The sequence below is a fragment of the Balaenoptera ricei genome, chromosome 1, assembly GCF_028023285.1.
Source record: "Balaenoptera ricei isolate mBalRic1 chromosome 1, mBalRic1.hap2, whole genome shotgun sequence".
NCBI lineage: Eukaryota > Metazoa > Chordata > Mammalia > Artiodactyla > Balaenopteridae > Balaenoptera > Balaenoptera ricei.
The window spans coordinates 43,038,886-43,060,842 of NC_082639.1; the positions used below are offsets into that span (position 1 = coordinate 43,038,886).

The 21,957-nt window shown below is 38.1% G+C and overlaps 1 protein-coding gene across 3 annotated transcripts in view; it reads right to left on the bottom strand.

Moving 5' to 3' along the window:
- Positions 1-19,881, bottom strand: part of EPS15 (epidermal growth factor receptor pathway substrate 15) — a 164,774-nt gene extending 144,893 nt beyond the window's left edge. For all 3 annotated transcript variants that reach the window (XM_059922320.1, XM_059922319.1, XM_059922321.1), the window contains exon 1: positions 19,685-19,881. In XM_059922320.1, coding sequence (XP_059778303.1) covers positions 19,685-19,717 — 33 coding nt within the window. In that variant the 5' untranslated portion in view covers positions 19,718-19,881. The remainder of the gene's footprint in view (positions 1-19,684) is intronic.
- Between the last annotated feature and the right edge of the window lie 2,076 nt (positions 19,882-21,957).

The window sequence follows — 21,957 nt, forward strand, 5'->3', positions numbered from 1 at the left end:
CTCTTCAACCCACTTTCCATAACAACTATCCCAAGTAGAAATGTGACTTTAGTCCAATCAGAGAAAACCACAGTTCTTTTGTGGGAGCTACCAGAAAAGAGGCTCTCTTTTCCAACAGATTTGGAGTTATAAAGTATACAAACCTGAAGTTTTAGTGCTCAGTTTACTGCTATAATGGGAAAGCCTACCTGAGACTGGAGACAAGATATGAAGGAAAAATTGAGTAGTGGTGTCACTGTGATGCTAACACATCTGAAGCCAGCTCTACTCTTGGACCTATCGATTCCATAAACTAACATACTTCATTTCCACTTAAGACAGTTAGAACTGCCATTTCCTATTACTTGCACGAAAAAGTTCTGACGTAAGAATGAATAAAACTGGCTGATAAAGTGAGTTTTATACTTCTTGACTGGTACTTGGAGCCATATAGACCCAACCAAAGAATATAAACCAACAGTAATGTTTGCTATTTCAATTCTTTTCATGTTATAGACCTAACATTTTCAAAAATATATCCACACAACCTTTTTTATCTCAAGTATAATTTGAAGTAAATACCATTTCCTAAATAAATTAATTTCTTAAAATGAATTGAGAAAACATTTTTTTCCCATGTTTATTAGTTGTTCCATTACTCCTTTTCAAAACAGAAAAGAATTTGGTAAAAAGAATTTTCATCAATGTAGTAACTTACAAAATACGAGAGGGCAAACCCTCAGAGATTACTGTTGACACCCAATTGAGCAGGATGATTAATAGGCCAGAACTAATAGATTTGATTAGTTAAGTTGACTTGTGCTAGTTGAAGGTAAACAAGCATGCTGAAATTTAATACAGACAAATGAAGAGTAGATTAGATAGGGAAAAAAATATAAGCTTTGCACAAATGAGACAAGAAAATTTTCAGTTAATGGAGTTCCAAGAGACCCAAAAGAATCAGTAATGAAATGTTGCTTTTAAAAAAGGCAAGTTATGGGCTTCCCTGGTGGCGCAGTGGTTGAGAATCTGCCTGCCAATGCAGGGGACATGGGTTCGAGCCCTGGTCTGAGAAGATCCCACATGCCGCGGAGCAACTAGGCCCGTGAGCCACAACTACTGAGCCTGTGCTCCGCAACAAGAGAGGCCGCGATAATGAGAGGCCCGCGCACCGCGATGAAGAGTGACCCCCGCTTGCCACAACTGGAGAAGGCCCTAGCACAGAAACGAAGACCCAACACAGCCAAAAATAAATAAATAAATAAATAAATAATAAAAATAAAGGAATTCCTTTAAAAAAAAAAAGTAAAATAAATATCCTTTAAAAAAAATAAATAAATAAATAAAATAAAAAAGGCAAGTTAAATTATAAAGTATGAACTTAAATACACTACATTTTTAAATCATATATACACAAACGTCGTCATTTTACAGCTTCATAGTAAATAACATATATTGAATCCTTTTTGAGCATTTCCTATACACCAGGTACTAGTCTTAACCACTTTACCCACTGAGTCCATTTATCCTGACAAGGCACATACTATTATATCCATTTTACAGATGAGGAAAATGAGACATCAATAAGTTGAGTAGCTGACTCAAATTCCCATACCTATTTAAGAGTTGGCACCAGCATTCAAATCCAAGAAGTCTGATTGCAGGACTTTTGCTCTTAATTCTTAGGTTTGTTGCCTTTATTATCAATGTTATTACCTTTACCATCATCTTACTAGCATCCTTCATATGCATTGTATCATCTGAACCTCCATAACAGGTATTACCATATTTTCCAATTCTAAAACACCGTCAGTTGTAAGGGCCACCTTCTATTTAACACAACTTAATATCAAAATAAAGATAATTTAAAAGAATAATTTTTTATTATTAACCCACAAATGCATACATTTATCCACCATTTTCCCTATAGTATCACAATTGCACACATTTACCCACCATTTTCCCTCTTAATTAAACATTAAGTCAAAGCAATGTTTTGCAGTTTTCATTGTACAAGCCTTTCTCCCTCCTTTGTTAAATTTATTCTTAAGTATTTTGTTCTTTTTGATGGTACTATAAATAGAATTGTTTTCTTAATTTCCTTTCTGAATTGTTTACTTCTAGTGTATAAAAATATGGCTGTGTGTTGATTTTGTATTCTGCAACTTTGCTAAATTTGTTTGTCAGATCTAAAAGTGTGTTTGTGGAATCTTTAGGATTTTCTACATATAAAAAAACATAACAGTATGGAGGCTCCTCAAAAAATTAAAAATAGAACTGCCATATGATCCATCAATCCCACTTCTTGGTGTTTATCCAAAAGAACTGATATTGGGTTATCAAAGAACCCATGTTCCAGAGATCTGCTATACAACACTGTGGTTATAGTTAACAACACTGTACTATACACTTAAAATTTTGTTAAGGGGGTAGATCTCATGTTATTTACCACAATAATTTTTTTTTAAATCATGTTATTGACAAACAAATAATTTTACTTCTCCCTTTCTAATTTGAATGCCTTTTGTTTATTTTTCTTGCCTAACTGCTCTGGCTAGAACTTCCACTACTATGTTGAAAAGAAGTGGAAAAAGCAGGCCTCCTCATCTTGCTCCTGATCATAGGGGAAAAGCTTTTAATCTTTCACCGTTCAGTATGACGCTAGCTGTGGGTTTTTCATACATGAACTTTATCATGTTGAGGAAGTTCCCTTCTATTTCTAGTTTATTGAATACTTTAATCATGAAAGGGTGCTGAATTTTGTCAATGCATTTTCTGCATCGAGATAATCACGATTTTTTTCCTTCATTCTATTAAAGTGGTGTATTGACCAACTTTCATATGATGAACCATCTTTGCAAACGTTTCATTGTCTTTTCCTGGAAATAAACTGAAAAGCCAGGAAACACAAAGCATTTTTTTTCAGCTAAATTGAACCTTTGACTGAAAAGTACTGTCAGCTTACCTATAACATAATGTGGAAAGATCTGTAGCATTTCAATCCATAGTTTAGTAAAATACTAGCAGTGTGTTACCTTCAACTATACACATTCCACCAATCTGTTATTTGGCTTACTTAGCAAACTCCTCTTTTAAATATTGCTCTGGAGGTTGTCTACTAATCATTCATGCAGTCTCTGTAGAGAATTACTTCGACCAGAATCTGCAATTGCTTAACGTCTATCTGAAAGATAGTAGGAACAAGAATTTCTACAGTGGAATTGGAAGAAGGGATAATTTTGGCACATGCGTATGGAGATAATACTCGTCCAGTCTGTTAAAGAGCTAAATGTAAGGCCAGACACTATAAAACTCTTAGAGGAAAACAGGCAGAACACTCTATGACATAAATCACAGCAAGATCCTTTTTGACCCACCTCCTAGAGAAATGGAAATAAAAACAAAAATAAACAAATGGGACCTAATGAAACGTAAAAGCTTTTGCACAGCAAAGGAAACCATAAACAAGACAAAAAGACAACCCTCAGAATGGGAGAAAATATTTGCAAACAAAGCAACTGACAAAGGATTAATCTCCAAAATATACAAGCAGCTCATGCAGCTCAACATCAAAAAAACAAACAACCCAATCCAAAAATGGGCAGAAGACCTAAATAGACATTTCTCCAAAGAAGACATACATATGGCCAACCAACACGTGAAAAGATGCTCAACATCACTAATCATTAGAGAAATGCAAATCAAAACCACACTGAGGTATCATACATGGTCAGAATGGCCATCATCAAAAAATCTACAAACAATAAATGCTGGAGAGGGTGTGGAGAAAAGGACATCGTCTTGCACTGTTGGTGGGAATGTAAATTGATACAGCCACTATGGTGAACAGTATGGAGATTCTTTAAAAAAACTAAAAATAGAACTACCATATGACCCAGCAATCCCACTACTGGGCATGTACCCTGAGAAAACCATAATTTAAAAAGAGACATGTACCACAATGTTCACTGCAGCACAATTTACAATAGCCAGGACATAGCAACAACCTAAATGTCCATCGACAGATGAATGGATAAAGAAGATGTGGCACATATATACAATGGAATATTACTCAGCCATAAAAAGGAACGAAATTGAGTTATTTGTAGTGAGGTGGATGGACCTAGAGCCTGTCATACAGAGTGAAGGAAGTCAGAAAGAGAAAAACAAATACCGTATGCTAACACATATATATGGAATCTAGAAAAATGGTACTGATGAACCTAGTGGTAGGGCAGGAATAAAGATGCAGACGTTGAGAACGGACTTGAGGACACAGCAGGGGAAGGGGAGGCTGGGACGTAGTGAGAGAGGAGCACTGACCTATATACACTACCAAACGTAAAACAGATGGCTAGTGGGAAGCTGCTGCACAGCACAGGGAGATCAGCTCGGTGCTTTGTGACCTCCTAGAGGGGTGAGAGGGAGGCTCAAGAGTGAGGGAATATGGGGATATATGTATGCATACAGCTGATTCACTTTGTTGTACAGCAGAAAGTAACACAACATTGTAAAGCAATTATACTCCAATAAAGACGTATTAAAAAAAATACTCATCCAGTCTGAATTTCAAGTATTCTGTATAATTATTGGACCATATATCTCAATTTCTAGTTGAGAAAATGTAACTCTAGTTGGAGCACTTATATGAACATTGGTGTTGCTGAGGGAAAGCAGTTAGGAGGGTTAAGAATATCTAATATGATTTATTTTGCTTAAAGCTCCTAGTTCAGGGTCTATTGGAATATTATACAAATATGGTTTATGCTATATAGTCTATGGGATTCAGTAGAAGACTCAATGTACTAACATATCCCGCATTCAAACAATTGCTGATATGTTACTACACTAGGCGCTTCTGATACAGAGATGAACAAACAGAACAACTTCTTTGCCCTCCCAGACCTTAGTCTTAAGATAGAGAAAAAAAAAAGAGAAATTATAACACAATGGCTAAATACAAAAATGTATTTGATGCACTAAAAGCTGACTTCTAGACAAACAAAAAAGTATTCAAATAAATTGTACTTACTATCATTATTACCAAGCAGAAACAAGCACAGAGAGAAATATACTGAGGAAATAAGAAGGTAAGAAACTTGGCTGTTCATTCATTACTCATTCATTCAGACATCTATTGTACATCTATATGCCTAAATACTGGGAATAATAAAATAAGTATCAATAAGAAACTATCATCCCTGACATTGAGAACTCAGTCCAGTGGGAAAAAAAGACAGTAACAATTCATTGTAATAAGTACATCAAGAGGGAGCAAACACAGTTGCTATGGCATCAGTGACACCTAAGGGAGACATACAAAGAAAAGTCATGTCTGAATTATTTCATAACAAACTAAGAAAAAGCTGAGGAAGTCACTTACAAGTGACACCTAAACTAAATCATAAAGGAACCAGTCAAGCAGCTGCAAAGAGCACTCCTATCTCAAGACTCTTGTACTTGCTGTTCCCTCTACCTGGAACATCCCCACAGATATTCATTCATATGTCTCACTTCTTATTTCATTCAGATCTCTGATCAAATATAACGTCCTCAGAGAGGCCTTTCTGACCACCCTATCTAAAGTGCCACCTTATGGCACTCTCTTCCCTAATCCTGTTCTATTGTTCTTCCTAGCTCTTATCACTATCTGACATATTTATTATCTATTTGTTTCTGTTGGGAGACCCCTGACTAGAAACATTAACCCATGGGGCCAGTGACTTGTCTTGCTCACCAAGTAATGTCATAATACGGACACCAGTGCTTTGCAGATAGTAGGTACTGAGTATTTGTCAAATGAATGAAGCAAAGGAAAGGAATGAATTTCAGGTACAGCAAGAAACATATAGCAGAAAGTTATGAGAAATGGACCATGGCTGGGTGCTCTTAACCAATAATAACTGTAACTGCAAATATTTATATTTATTAAGGACTTACTATGGACCAGGCACTATTCTCAGCACTTTACTTGTATTATCTCATCTAACTTTCACAATTCTATGGACACTCTTACACCTTACATATGAAGAATCTTAAACACAAAGAGATTAAATGACTTGCCCAAATTCACACAGCTAGCAAACGGTAGAACCAGAATTCCAAGCCATGCAGAACAATGCCAGAGCTCACTCTTTTAACCACTGCCCCAAAACATAGGAAACTGACAACCTCTCTGGGTTGTTTCCATGGAAGGAAGGGAAGAAGGGAGGGAATACCTACTATAAGCAGTCTTTGTGAATATTACATGCTTCATATATTTAAAACCCTATATGTATTACTCATTAGTAGCATTATTAGTTTTTTAAAATATGAACTACATTTACCATGCAAAAAGCTAAGTAATTCCCCATCCCTTGCACTTCTGATTCTGATTCAGAATAGGACTGGGCTGAGGTCTAAGAATTTACATTTCTAAGAAGTTCTCAGGTGACACTGATAGTACAGGACCACTCTCAAGAAACCCTGAGCTACATAACCAAAATGTGAATTAAACCCCTTTCAAATAATACTAGATTTCCTAAACAATCAATGGCTGAACTAGGCACCTTCAAAGTACTGAATATATATATATATATATACACACTGAATATATATATATATATATATATATATATATATATACTGAACATATATATATATATACACACACATACACACACACATATGCATGCTTTCTCCCAAAGGTCAGGAACAAGACAAGAATGTTCACTCTCAACACTTCTATGCAACACTGTACTGGAGGTTCTAGCCAGGGAAATTAGACAAGAACAAGAAATAAAAGGCACCCAGATTGGAAAAGAGGAGGTAAAACTATCTCTATTCACAGATGACATGCATGCTCTAATATATAAAAATTCCCAAGGAATCTACTAAAAAACTATTAGAACTAACAAATGAGTTCAGGAAAGTTGCAAAATACAAAGACAATATACAAAAATTATTTGTATTTTTATATACTTGCAATATACAATGTAAAAATGCAATTAAGAAATCAATTCCATTCAAATAAGTCAAAAAGAACAAAATATTTAAGAATAAATTTAACAAAGAAGTACAAAACTCATACTCTAAAAACTACGAGACATTGTTGAACAAAATTATATACATAAATGGAAAAAAATCCCATGTTCATGGATCAGAAGACTTAACATTGTTAAGACAGCATTACTCCCACTAATCACAAAGTCAGTGCAATCTCTATGAGAATTCCAAATGACTTCTTTGTAGAAACTGGCAAGCTGATTCTAAAATTCATAAGGAATTGCAAGAAACATGGAATAGCCAAACAATCATGAAAAAGAAAAACAAAGTTAAAGGACTAGCACTTTCCAATTTCAAAACTTACTATAAAGCAACTGTAATCAAGACAGTGCTATACTACACATGGAGAGACATACAGATCAACAGAATAGAATTAAGAGTCCAGAAATAAACTCATGCATCTATGGTCAAATGATTTTTACAAGATCATTCAATGTGGAAAGAATAATCTTTTCAACAAATGGTGCTGTGACAATCGTATATCCATGCAAAAGAATGCATTACCTTACATCATATATAAAAATTAAGTTAAAACAGATCAAAGACCTAAGTGTAAAAGCTAAAATTATAAACTCTTAGAAGAAAACACAGGGATAAATCTTCACGACTTGAGATTTGCCAAGGGATTCTTAAATATCACACAAAAAGCACAAGTAACAAAAGAAAAAAAATAACTTGGGCTCATAAAATTTTGAAGTTTTGTACATCAAAGGACATTATCAAGAGAGTAAAAAAACAATCCACAGAATGGGAGAAAATATTTGCATGTCACCTATCTCATTAGGAACTTTTATCTAGAATATATAAAGAACTCTCACAACTCAATAATAAAAAGACAAACAATGGGCAAAGGATGAGAATGGACATTTTTCCAGAGGAGATACACAAATGGCTGACAAACATATGAAAAGGTGCTGGACATCATTCGTCATCAGGGAAATGCAAATCAAAACCACAATGAGATACTATTTCACACCCACTAGGATGGCTAGAATTGAAAAATCAGATAGTAACAATTATTTGAGAGGATGTGGAGAAATCCACATCCTCACACACTGCTGGTGGGAATATAAAATGGTACAGCTGCTTTGGAAATAGTCTGGCAGTTCCTCAAGCAATTAAACATAGAGTTACTATATGACCTGATATATCCAGCAGAAATGAAAACACGTATCCACACAAAAACTTACACATGAATGTTTATAGCAGGATTATTTATAATAGTCAAAAGGTGGAAACAACCTAAATGTCCATCAACAGATAAACAAAATGTGGTTTAACAATAAAACTGAGTATTATTCGGCCATAAAAAGTAATGAAGTACTGATACTTATTACACTTGGATAAACTTCAAAAACATTATGTTAAATGAAAGAATCCAGCAACAAGAGTCCACGTATTATATGATTACATTCATACAAAGTCCAGAATAGGAAAATCTATTGAGACAGAAAGTAGATTAGTGGTTGCTTAGGGCTGGGGGAAGCATGGAGGAGAAGGGATGATACCTAAAGGGTAAGAGATTGCTTTTTCACGTGATACAAATGCTCTAAAATTGACCGTGGTGATGGTTGCACATGACTATAAACAGACTAAAAACCACTGAATTGTACATTTTAAATGGATAAATTGTATAATATGTGAATCATACATCAATATGGCTGTTTAAAAAGTAATTTTTTTTTAATTTTAAAGAAATAGGACTTCCCTGGTAGCGCAGTGGTTAAGAATCTGCCTGCCAATGCAGGGGACAGGGGCTCAATCCCTGGTCCGGGAAGATCCCACATGCCACAGAGCAACTAAGCCCATGAGCCACAACACTAAGCCTGTGCTCTAAAGCCCATGAGCTACAACTACTGAGCCCGCGCACCACAACTACTGAAGCCTGAGCGCCCTAAAGCTCACACGCCACAACTACTGAGCCCACGCACCACTACTGAAGCCCACGCACTCCAGGGCCCCCATGACTCAATGACTGAGCCCGTGTGCTGCAACTACTTAAGCCTGCGCACCTAGAGCCCATGCTCCGCCACAAGAGAAGCCACCGCAATGAGAAGCTGGCACACCGCAACAAAGAGAAGCTCCCACTCGCCGCAACTAGAGAAAGCCCACGCTCAGCAACGAAGACCCAACACAGCCAAAGAAGAAATAAAAAGAATGAAATAATAGGGCAGGAAGCTCAAAGAACATCTCTTTACAAATAAACAATTTTTAAACATTTTATAAATTCAGTACCTCTAGCACTTTTATTAAAAGTACTTGAGGACTGGGGCTTCCCTGGTGGCACAGTGGTTAAGAATCCGCCTGCCAATGCAGGGGACACGGGTTCGAGCCTTGGTCCAGTAAGATCCCACATGCCACAGAGCAACTAAGCCTGTGCACCACAACTACTGGGCCTGCGCTCTAGAGCCTGCGAGCCAAAATTACTGAGCCCGCATGCTGCAACTACTGAGGCCCGCATGCCCAGAGCCCGTGCTCCGCAACAAGAAAAGCCACCACAATGAGAAGCCTGTGCATCACAACAAAGAGTAGCCCCCGCTCACCACAACTAGAGAAAGCCCACGCGCAGCAACGAAGACCCAACGCAACCAAAAATAAATTAAAATATATTTTTAAAGTATTAAAAAAATAAATAAAATAAAAGTACTTGATATGGCTCATATTTCTAAATGCAGATATAGTTCAAAAGATAATTAATTTTTTAGTTAGGTTAAAGGAAAATAAGTCTTGTTTACCTCAAGACATTCTGACTGCAAAGCCCGAGACTCCCATTTTTTCACCCTAGCTCTCAACAATTTTTCATATCTGGAGCACCAGAAATCCCCAGACCTAGCAGTTCTATTTTACTTAGTAAAATAGTTTGTTTTTTAGGGAAAATTTTCTCTGATACACGGTATGATCTTTAGTAATACGATACTGAAGGAACTCCAAGTCCAAACTTCCATGTCCAAGAGACTATTAGCTTAAACGTAAATACTGGCGTGACGTACACTAACCTAAATAAGCTTAGGTTTTCATAAGCAATAAATTCCTAGAGGTAGCAAAATGTAAAACTACCTTCTATCATGTCTACAAAAACCCTCCACTATAACTTGGTACAACAATCACTTTCTAGAGATGTGGTCTATGCAATGAAAAGTTGATTTTCACGTAAGATGTTGCAGCCTAGAACATATATTCAGTTATAACCAAGGAATGGCACCGTTAATTAGTTCTGTCAGAGCTATTTTGCCCTCAGAAATACAGACTCGTTCAATTTATATAAGCTGTTTACACTACCTAGGTTATAACCCTGGCTCTACCACTTAACAGTAGCTTGACCTTGAACAAGTTACTTCACCTGTGTGCCTAAGTTTTCTCTTTTTATAAAACAAGAATAATAAGGATGATCTGGTTAACAGGTTGTAAGGATTATTGAAAACAGTGCCTGACAAATCGTAAGTTCTCAATATGCATTAATTATTATTATCCTCAAACTGACCTCTTCTCTGTCTCTCTCTCTCTCTCTCTCTCACACACACACACACACACACTCACACACAGATCCCACTGAGTAATTTGCTCCTTTTACATAACAATAGAGGAATGTAATATCATGTGAATGTTCATTTTTATCCCTAAATTTGTCTGAAATATTGTCAATGGCTGTTTACAGGAAGCAGCATAGCAAATGTGCTTTAGAACAGATGTGCCCAGGTTCAAATCTCAAATCTACCACTTACAACACAACCCTGAGTAAGCAATGCAGAAGATTAATCCCTACTCATAGAAAGGCTGTGAATATTAAGTGAAATAATATATGTAAATCACCTAAAAGTACCTACTGCTTATTAGTTTACATAACATCAGTCCTCTTCCTTCTCAATAGTGGCATAAGAATGTTTTCCTTCCAGGATCTTTGCATTAATATTTAGCCCACTAGATAGAATTGTTCCACAACTAAAGTAAGACCACACTAAGAAAGGCAGAGAAATCACACATAAAATTAAGTTCACAATTTTCAGTTGTCTTATCATTTTTTTAAGCTCAATATCCATGCACAATTAGTCATTCATGGCTCATGGCAGGTTTAGAAATTAAAATATGAAGATAAACTATTCCCTCTGTCCCTATCCCAAGAAAGCACATATTTCTGTAATTCCCAAATGCCTTAGTGGATCACTAACTTTAAAAAGTATATTTAAATCAGTGATTCTCAACTTGGGGCAATTTTGTGCCCCAGGAAATTTTTGGCAATGTATGGAAATATTTTGATGGCCCCAGCTGGGAAGAGTGCTACTAGCATCTTGTGGATAAGGACGCTGCAAAACATCCCACAATGCACAGGACAGCCCCCCACACGAAAGAATTATCTGGCCCAAAATGTCAACAGTGCCAAGGTTGAGAAGCCATGATCTTAAAAAAAAAAAGTATTGTAATATAGAAGTTTTCCCCCCAAAAGTATGTTCTTGGCCAAATTTTTACTGAAGACATAACAAGAAATAAGCAGCTTGATTATTTCAGATGGGAAACTCCTGGTACTGTTAAATCCCCATTACAAAATTCCCAATCTAAAGAGGAAGTGAGGCTTACTTTTCTTTGCATAGTTGTACTGCGTAAAAACAAGTTTTTAAAAGACCTCCAACCTTTATTATTTTTTCTTTTTTTTAAATTGAAGTGTTCTTGATGTACAATATCAGTTACAATTGTACAATATAGTGATTCACAATTTTTAAAGGTTACACTCCATTTATAGTTATTATGAAATACTGGCTATATTCCCCATGTTGTACAATATATCCTCGTAGCTTATTTTATACATAATATTTTGTACCTCTTAATCCCCTACCACTATATTGCCCCTCCCCCTTCCCTCTCCTCACTGAACCACTAGTTTCTTCTTTGTATCTGTGACTCTGCTTCTTTTTGTTATATTCACTAGCTTGTTGTAGTTTTTAGATGCCACGTATAAGTGCTATCATACAGTATTTGTCTTTCTCTGTCTGATTTATTTCACTTAGCGTAATGCCCTCCAAGTCCATCCACGTTGCTACAAATGGCAAAATTTCATTCTTTTTTATGGCTGAGTAATATTTCCATTGCATATATATACATACCACATCTTCTTTATCCAGTCACCTGTTGATGGACACAGGTTGCTTCCATGTCTTGAGAATTGTAAATAATGTTGCTATGAACATTGGGGTGCATGTATCTTTTCAAATTAGTGTTTTTGTGTTTTTTTGGATATTTACCCAGGAATGGAATTGCTGGGTTACATGGTAGTTCTATTTTTAATTTTTTGAGAATCCTCCATACTGTTTTTCACAGTGGCTACATCAATTTACATCCAACAGTGTATGGAGGTTCCCTTTTCTCCACATCCTCACCAACATTTGTTATTTGTGTTCTTTTTGATGATAGTCATTCTGACAGGTGTGTGATATCTCATTATGGTTTTGATTTGCATTGTCCCTTATGATTAGCAATGTTGAGCATCTTTTCATGTGCCTGTTGGCCATCTGCATGTCCTCTTTGCAAAAATGCCTATTCAGTTCTTCTGTCCATTGTTTACTCAGGTTGGGTTTTTTTTGATGTTGAGTTATGAGCTATCTATATATGTTGGATATAAACCCCTTATCAGTCATATCATTTGCAAATATTTTCTCCCATTCAGTAGGCTGTCTTTTTGTTTTGTTGATGGTTTCCTTTGCTGTGCAAAAGCTTTACATTTAATTAGGTCCATTTGTTTATTTTTGCTTTTATTTCCTTTGCTTTAGGAAACAGATCCAAAAAAATGTTGCTACAATTTATGTCAAAGAGTGTCCTGCCTATGTTTTCTTCTAGGAGTTTTATGGTTTTACGTCTTACATTTAGGTCTTTAATCCATTTGAGTTTATTTTTGTATACGGTATTAGAGAATGTTCTAATTTCATTCTTTTACATGTAGATGTCCAGTTTTCCCAGCACCACTTACTGAAGAGACTGTCTTTTCTCCATTGTATATTCTTGCCTCCTTTGTCATAGGTTAACTGACCATAAGTGCATGGGTTTATTTCTGGGCTCTCTATTCTGTTCCATTGATCTATGTGTCTGTTTTTGTGCCAGTACCATACTGCTTTGATTACTGTAGCTTTGTAGTACCAACCATTACTTTTTAATTGCACTTGCAATTCATTAAAGCATTATTTATATCACAAAGTTTCTTATACCTCACTTCTATCTTACTTTTGTACAAAACATTAAAAAGCTCACACTTATGTGATAGGGAAGCACAGTGCATGAGGCCAACTTTCAACAAACATCATTATTATATACCAGGTTAACAATGACCAAAACTTGATAATATACCACGTTGATGGGGAAAAGGTACAAACACTGTTGATGGTATAACCTTTCTGAATGTAAACTGGCAGTATCTATCCAAATTAAAAATATCCTTTGGCCCCAAATTATACCTACTAAAAATTAATGCACATACACATGTGCACAAAGATGTATAAAAGAATATTCACTGCAGCACTGTTGGTAACAACAAAAGATCAGAAACAATATAAAAGTCCATCATTAGGTGGCTAGTTAAATAAATTACAGTATATTCATATAAAGGAATATTCTCAAGTGTTGGAAATAATGAGGGAAATCTGCATGTGCTTGTACAGGACAATCTCCTAGATCAATTACACTAAATAATAATAAGCCACAAAATATGCAGCTTATTCAAAAGAAATATACTTACACTCACACTATATATATAGCATATCTTATATATATGTGTGTGTGTGCATATATGTGTGTGTGTGTATATATATATATTTTTTTTTTTTGCAACTACATCACAGACTATTGCTGGAAATACACACAAGAAACATCAAGAATGACTGCCTCTTGGAATGGGATTGAAGGCCAAGAGCAGGATGGAGACTTTCACTGGTGTGTGCATATTTTTTTTTAACAGAAGTTTTACAGTCAGTAAGGAAAAGAGCCAGCATAAACCTAAGTCAAAATTCTGAGCCTCAGTATTCTCTAATTTGAAATAATGATAATAATAGTCTAGCTTACTGATTATTGTGAAGATCAAATGAGAGAGCATAAAATGCTTCGTAAATTATAAAGCAGCACACAAAATTATAAATTAGTCCTCTGACTGAATTCTCCAAACCAATTGTGATAATAATTTTTATCATTCTTCTGGCCAATTTCTCTAAACCCAAACACGGGAATGTTTAAGATGAAATGTGAAGATAGATGCCATCTTAGAACACAAATTTTTACTTAACATATAGCTATTTATTTTTTTAATTGAAGTATAGTTGATATCAATATTACATATAGTTATTGATTTCAATTTAAAAGGGTGAATTTTCAAAAAAGTTGTCAAATAGAAATGCTAAGTTGGCTGATTACAGAAGAAATACATGCTCACTGTTGAAAAGAAGGTAAGTAAAAATTATAACCATGCTATCATAAAATCTTGGTGTTTTTTCTTCCAGTCTTTTTTCTATGATGCTTAAGTGGATTAGATTATTTGTCTAAATAAAATGTTTCCACTGTACTGTAATACAGCATTCAAATTACAACATCCCTCAGATTAACAAAAGCTCCTAATAAACATAATTTTTAATGAAGATATAATATTTTCTCTTGTTGATGAGACTTCCACTACTTTAAAATGAACTTTTAGTATATGGGTTTGCCTAACGAACTCTGCCTAGATTAATTTTTCATTTATTTCTACCAATTCTCCAAATTACCCAGACCTCTATCAATGGATCTTCCCCCCCACCCCTTCTCTCGCTTAAGCCATTTTCCTGATTTTGGTTTCCAGAGTTCCAATTTTATTAAGTCCAAAATTCACAAAACAAAGAAGCATATAACTGTGTTTAAAATTCCTTGAAGAGCAAGTAAAACACCTTAGATTGAGACCTTAAATTAGACTATTAGTGAGAGAGGAGATTAGAACTATGATTCGTTACTAAATAAAGATGCTCAATCTTTTTCTACTACATGTTAGTCTGTTATCATTGTTCTGTCTGCAAATAGAGTGAAAACAAAAGAATACACTCTATTGGACAAACCAACTGTTCCTAATTAATTTTAACTGTGACAGCTCCTCCCAAATGCTGAACATTCCAAGCCATTTTTGAAAACTGTTAAATACTGCTCAAGGAAACAAAGATTTCCTGAATATACTGGACTGTAATTGCAGGCAAAAAAAAAAAATATCATTATCGTGCCTTTCCCATAGTAGGAACTCAAATGGTTTGTCATGTTGAATAAATACTCCTTTTCTGCTTCTGAGAACATGTTGCAATTTTCACACTCTGCCCTGTATTTACCATCATAACTGTTAAACCAGACCCCAAAGGTGATACCCATAGTAATACATACTGTCTACTTTAATTGAAAATAAACACCAAAAACTGAAATTATGGGAGATTTTTTTCCCTCCAATTTCCAAATTTTCTGTAATGCAGTTTTATCACTCTTGCAATTTAAAAACAGCATTAAAAAAAAGTATCCTTATAGCATGTATTGTTTTTGATCAAATATTAAGATTGTTTTAATTAAGTCCCATTCTAAAGGCTTTTTTATTATTAAAAAAAAGAATCCTTGCTAAATTAAAACAAGAAAACTTCAGCATAAAGCTGAACTGATGGATGATTATTTAAAATACTCATATTATGCCATCTTTCAATAAATCAAAACCTTCCTCATCACCAAGAGCAGTACTTGCGCACCCACAATTGTACTGTCAAGAAACCATGAAAGGTACTGGAGATTCAGAGGCAAAAGATAATGCTTCCATACTCAAGAAGTTTAGTACCTAATTAGGAAAACAAGGCATATACTGAAAAAAAGAATAAAAAATACAAGGGAGCAATGGATATGCCGAGCATGTAGTACACAGAGAAGTACAGTGGACAGATTTTGAAGTCCTACAGACTTTGGTTCAAATCTTAGATCTATCACTTACTAATTTACGTAAATTATTTCCCTCATTTGTAAAATGGAGTGTTAGGTTAAGTGAAGTAAAATTCTTGGCATACAGTAACACCCAAAGGGAAGCTAATAGTATTATTATCATTATTATTAGAGATACAGCCTTAAGGAAGAAATGGCCAATCAGCAAAGTTTAAAAAGAGGAAGCATTAATATTTTTTTGTAATCTACCACCATAAGCAAAAATCACAAGATCTTTCTCACTCAAGTTTTACTTCTTATTGACAAGAATAGAATACCTAGCGAAGAAAATTAAAATTAAAAAACACTAAGGCTGGACTTCCCTGGTGGCGCAGTGGTTAAGAATCCACCTGCCAATGCAGGGGACACAGGTTCGACCCCTGGGCCGGGAAGATCCCACATGCTGCAAAGCAACTAAGCCCGTGCGCCACAACTACTGAGCCTGCGCTCTAGAGCCCACGAGCCACAACTACTGAAGCCCACGCACCTAGAGCCCATACTCCGCAACAAGAGAAGCCACCACAATGAGAAGCCCGTGCACTGAAACTAAGAGTAGCCCCCGCTCGCTGCAACTAGAGGAAGCCTGCATGCAGCAGCCAAGACCCAATGCAGCCATAAATAAATAAGTAAATAAATTTATTTAAAAAAAACCACTAAGACTATATAGCACTAAAGTACCGTAGGAAAGTCACCACTAGATCTCCAAATCATAGAATATGATCTATAAAAAAGAATGTTCTTTGGAAAGGTCCTTAGATCAGCTAATTCAAACTCTCCAACTAGAATGTAAGCTCCATGTGTTTTTTGTCTCCAAGCTCCAAGAATTACCATCTATTTTGTTCATTAGTATATCCTCAGTACCTAGAATTCCTAGTACATAATAAATGGTCAGTACATATTTGTTGAATGAATATTAAAGCTAAGAAAACTGAGGCCTGGAGACTTAATGCCATACAGTTAGCTCCTGGCAGAGCTAGGAATGAAACTAACATTTCATTATTCTAATAGTCTATCCTGTCTAGAAGCTAGACCATGATAATTTACATAATTTATTTTGGTGGTTGGGGAGTTGGAGGGTTGGTTGGCAGGCAGGAGAAAGAGGAAGGAAAGAGTAAATTAAAATATTTTTCAGGTGTTTTTCCCCCAACTGTTAGTTTTGCTTAGTTGATAAAGGCAAAAAATTATACACAAGACAATCCCAGTACAGTGCATAGCACATAAAAGGTACTTAACAAATATTGGTTGAATGAATGAACCTACTCCAAAACTATTATCATCTCATCATCAGAGGCAGAAACTAACTTCAGCATCAGTTTAATCTTTGTAACTGTCATACAGCCCTTTAGAACTTTCAGCCATTCATAAGACAAACAGTTATTAATCACTTTCTTCCAGATGGGCACTGAGGGAAACAGATGAATTGAAAGATGTCCCTGCCCTGGAGGATCTCACTTGAGTATAGCTATGTCTAAATGTGTGCTGGGGCAGGCGGGAGATGGTGACATAAACAAATCAATAATGAATGTGAAACCAGGGTGCACTGTTATCTCAGTTTATTTGCCTCAAGCAGTTAAAAAATTAAATTAAAAAACACAAATCAGCGAAGTTTTTAAATAACAAGGAGGCACATTAGGCATATACTAACACTTGGGAAGTTTCTTTTTCCTGTGCCTTTACAATATACCTTATTGCCTCTTAATGTCTTAAAATCAAAATATTCTAAACTGACTTATTTAGCTATTCAATATAAATGAACCATCAGTGTTTGTTCTCTTATATGTGAAATAATGAAGGATAATACTCCTGATTCAGTATTAACTTTGTGTAGATGTTAATATTTAAATATATAACCACAAGAACATATTTAAATTACTTAACTGTCTATAAAATTGACAGAGCCTGAAGAGAATATCCAGAGATGATAGTAAATAGAAACTGAAAACATGGTCTTACCCAAGGAGAGAATAAAGTATGCACACAATTAAGAAGCAAATCTACAGAAGTCCTCAGGAGAACAAAATCTTCAAGAGGGGAGAATTCCCGCTGGAATTGGCCAAAAGAGCCAGAAAGCAACAGCCTGCCAACAGGATCTTGCTTAATGCATATCACTAACTAGACTTAAAAAGTGAACACCCAAAAGTCAATATTGTCATTCCCCGAATCTGAGTTTTCAGGAGGACCCTTCCAAAGAGATTCGCTACCAAGATTAAATCACCATTTTCCAAGTATTCTTCCCCAATATCTGCTTGTCAAAATAGGATAAGCAACACCAAATAAACTGGGAAAGAAACAGACTTCACTTATGAAGCTGAAAATTCCTGCAAGCCGAAGTTAGTTATGCTAACTGAGGCACAAGTTATTAACGTGATTCCTGGTTCCTGGGGAGAACATTTTTCACTCAGTATCTCTATCCTTGAATGCTAGGCAAAAGACCCCCAAAGTCTCTTGATCCCAACACAGGAAACTCTCCCGCCCCAATGTATAACCTATCCCAGTGTTCTGCCTTAGATGCCCTGACGAATCCAGGCCAAGGAGACTACAAGGTGGCGGGGAGATACTACAGGGCAGGCAGGAAGGCTGGGGTGGGCCCCAACGGAGAAGTCCATGGCCACCAGCTCTGCAGAGAACAGGCTGAGAAGGTGAGGCTGGGGTGGTGGTCAAAAGCGGGAAGGGACTGACAGGTGCACATCCCCCTCACCATTCAGGACATCACGGGAAGATTACAATTGGCTTTCTTTACAGAGAGGGAGGAACAAGGCTCCCAGAGTGATGCTGAGCGGTCTTCTGGGAAGCACGAGGACTGACTCTGAAGGAAGCAGAATGGCAAGAGAAAAGACCCTGAGAACAGGTTTTGGTGAAGATTCCCCCAGTACACGTGACCTCTTACGTCCTTCCCAGCACCAAGACTGGTGGGACCATCACACCTGTTCAAGGATGTTTCCCTGTTTTCCGCTTGGACAGCGATAGAGCCCACCGGGTAGGAGTGGTAGCAGAACTGAGGAGGAAAAGACTGAATCGGGGGATCTGACCCAGCAGGAAACCTGATCAGGAGGGGAAGAGGCTGAATCCAGGAAGGGCTAGCAAGGTAAGTACGCGCTCTGGTAGAATGAGACTTATGTGGAAGAGAGACTGACTGGAGAAAACTGCTGGAGAAGGGTTTTCGTCGGACTCCGCTGGGAAAAGGCCGGTTTAGAGAGGAAAGACTGGCTTGGCTGGAGGCGACCCTGAGCGCCTGGCTCAGGAAGGTGACTCTGCCTGTCCCGAGGGCGAGCCTCGTGTGGGGCAAGGGCTGACCCGAGGATGAGGCTGATCCGCGAGAGCTCAACAGGAGCTCACCTGGGGTGCTTCTGGCCTGGAAGGAGGAAACTTCCTGGGTGGGTGAAGGCGAACTAGAGTGAGAGGAGCGGGCACACACCAAGCAGGGCGAGGGGCACGGCGGGGTCGGGAGGAGGGGGCGCCGCGTGGGGCGGGGCTGCGGCGCCGACCGGCCGGGGCGGGGTCGCGGCTGCCGCGGTTGAGCTGCCGTCTCGGGATGGCGTCCTCACCCAGTTACACTCACACTCTCACACACACTCACACGCGCGCGCGCTCGCTCTCAGTATCGGCCGCCCCGCCAGGGGCGGAGAGAAACTGCCCAGGTCGGTGAACCATAGGACGGTGGGGGAGGGGGCCGGGGACACCGGCCGTCCGAGCCAGGCGGACTGGCGGGTGGCGTTACCTGTGTCAGAGAGAGCTGGGCCGCCGCAGCCATGGTGTTTCCATCATGCACGGGAGGGGAAGGAAGGACGGGCTGACGGGGGCTCGGGGCGGGGAAGAGGCGGAGGGAGCAGCCGGAGGCGAGGCCCGGGCGGGCAGGCGGGCGTCTCCCCTAACTTCGACAACTTCCCTCCTCTCTCCCGCCCCGCCCCGCCTGGCCCCGCCCATCCCCGCCCCGCCCGGCCCCGCCTGGCCCCGCCCCCTGGGCGCAGGCCGCGGCGGCCCCCAAATCCTGGCGCCGGAGGTTTTGCCGCCGGACTGGAGCCTGCCGCTGGGGCCGCCTGAGAAAACCCGGAGCGGAGATGAAATTAAGTCGCACGAGCTGTGGAGACAGAGACAACTCCAGATTGTCCTGAGAACTTTAAGCAAGTCACCTACCCACTCTAAGCTTCTGCTTCGGAAGAATGGGGGAAATTATACCCAAAGTCCACGTTGTTTGTGAGAACTAAATGAGATAATGACCGGAAATAATAGAGGTACTTTACATATGCCAGAATCTGTGCTGGACGCTTTATTTTTAAATTGTATAAGTGAAGGAACTGAGACATAAATAAGTTGTTCAAATTAGGAAACTGAAACACAAATATGTGTCATACGTAAGGTCATAAAGCTGATTAGATAGCTGGTGGATTAGAATCCAGGTCAGACTCCAATACTTTTCATTTTAACCATCGGCTATTAGGGGGTGATATCGAAAGAGAAGACTCTTAAATGAAAATCTAGGTGGGAAGGGGAAAGAATACTCTCCTAGCCCACTTGCTGCCTACCATACTCAGACTGTTCAATAAAAAAGCTCAGCACTCCGACTCCTCCCTTAGTCCACCTGGCAAACCCCTCCTACTTTCTCAAGACACAACTCAAGTATCACCTCCTTTGCAAAACATCTCCTGACCTCCCAAGTCGGAGTTACACACTCTTCTTTTTAACATTTCTTCTCTACCTTATGAAGTCATCATCACTCTAATGACTTTACATCTGTCTACCCACTAGACTGAGAGCTCCTCAATGGCAAGGACTGTTTCTGATATATTTCTATATCCTCAGACACTAGAATGTGTTATGTACTCAGTACAAGGCCTTAGTTCCTGCCAAGTTAAACATAACACAGCCTACACTTTCTCATGCTGCCTTCTTCAGTTGAAATAACCAATCAGTTACTTGAAATCCTCATCCTTAAAGGCTTGGCTTATATGCCACCTACTTCAAGAAACCTTCTAGGAAATTCCACCCCACCTCTTAGTTGCTCTGATATGATCCTTACACTCTGCCTTGTTTTTAAGAGTTAGTTGAGGGCTTTTCTATACCCCCACTAGATTGTAAAATCCATGAGACTAGAGGGCTGACTCACAACTACATCCCTCTCACAATCTGGCCTAGCACAGAGTAGGCCTCAATAAACGTCTTTGTCCGGAATGGGTCTTCCTTTCTCAGTCATGTTGGCTTCCCACAACAACAAACCATAACTCTATCAGGCCCACACCCCTGTTAGCATTCTTGTAGTAGTCCCCATTTGACACACAAGGAGGGCCAACTGAACAAGGCCAAGGATGGAGTTAGCCCCATGTAAGGTTTTAGACCTTTACCACCACAGGCAAACCATCCCAGAAATGCCCTCAGAAATTCCTGACTGTACTCAGACCCCATTTTTACAAGGTCCAGCCAACGAAGAGCCAGCCATGCAGGTCTGGTGAGCAGCAACTTACTCAAGAGAGTCTCCTTTGGCCTCTTTTTGCTGTTATTCTTTTTAACTTAAGGGAGAAGGGGAAATAATGTTTTAAATTACTCCTTTTCCACCTGGTACATTTATCAGCTATAACCACCACTGATGTTTCTACTTTAATTTTCTAATTTATATTATCACTTTTGAACTTAACAACTATGAAAGGTAGTAATCATCATACCCACTTTACTGATGAGGTAACTGAAGGTCATAGACAAGAAGTGATTTTCCCAAGGTTATACAGCCAATAACCAAAGCAGTATACCATAGTGGAATAAACAGGGCTTGGACATCAGAAACATCTAGGTTCCAATCCTGTCTCTACTATTTACTACTTGTACAACCTTAGGGTTATTGTGAGGATGAATGAGATAACATATATGGAAATACCTAAAGATGTAGCTACATGGATTTAGTTAAGAAATCTTAAAGTCATGGAATAAATTGCTGCTGGGAGTACAAATTCGCTTGCTATTCAAGGAGACTCCTCCAAACCATATTAGAGCAGGTTTGGG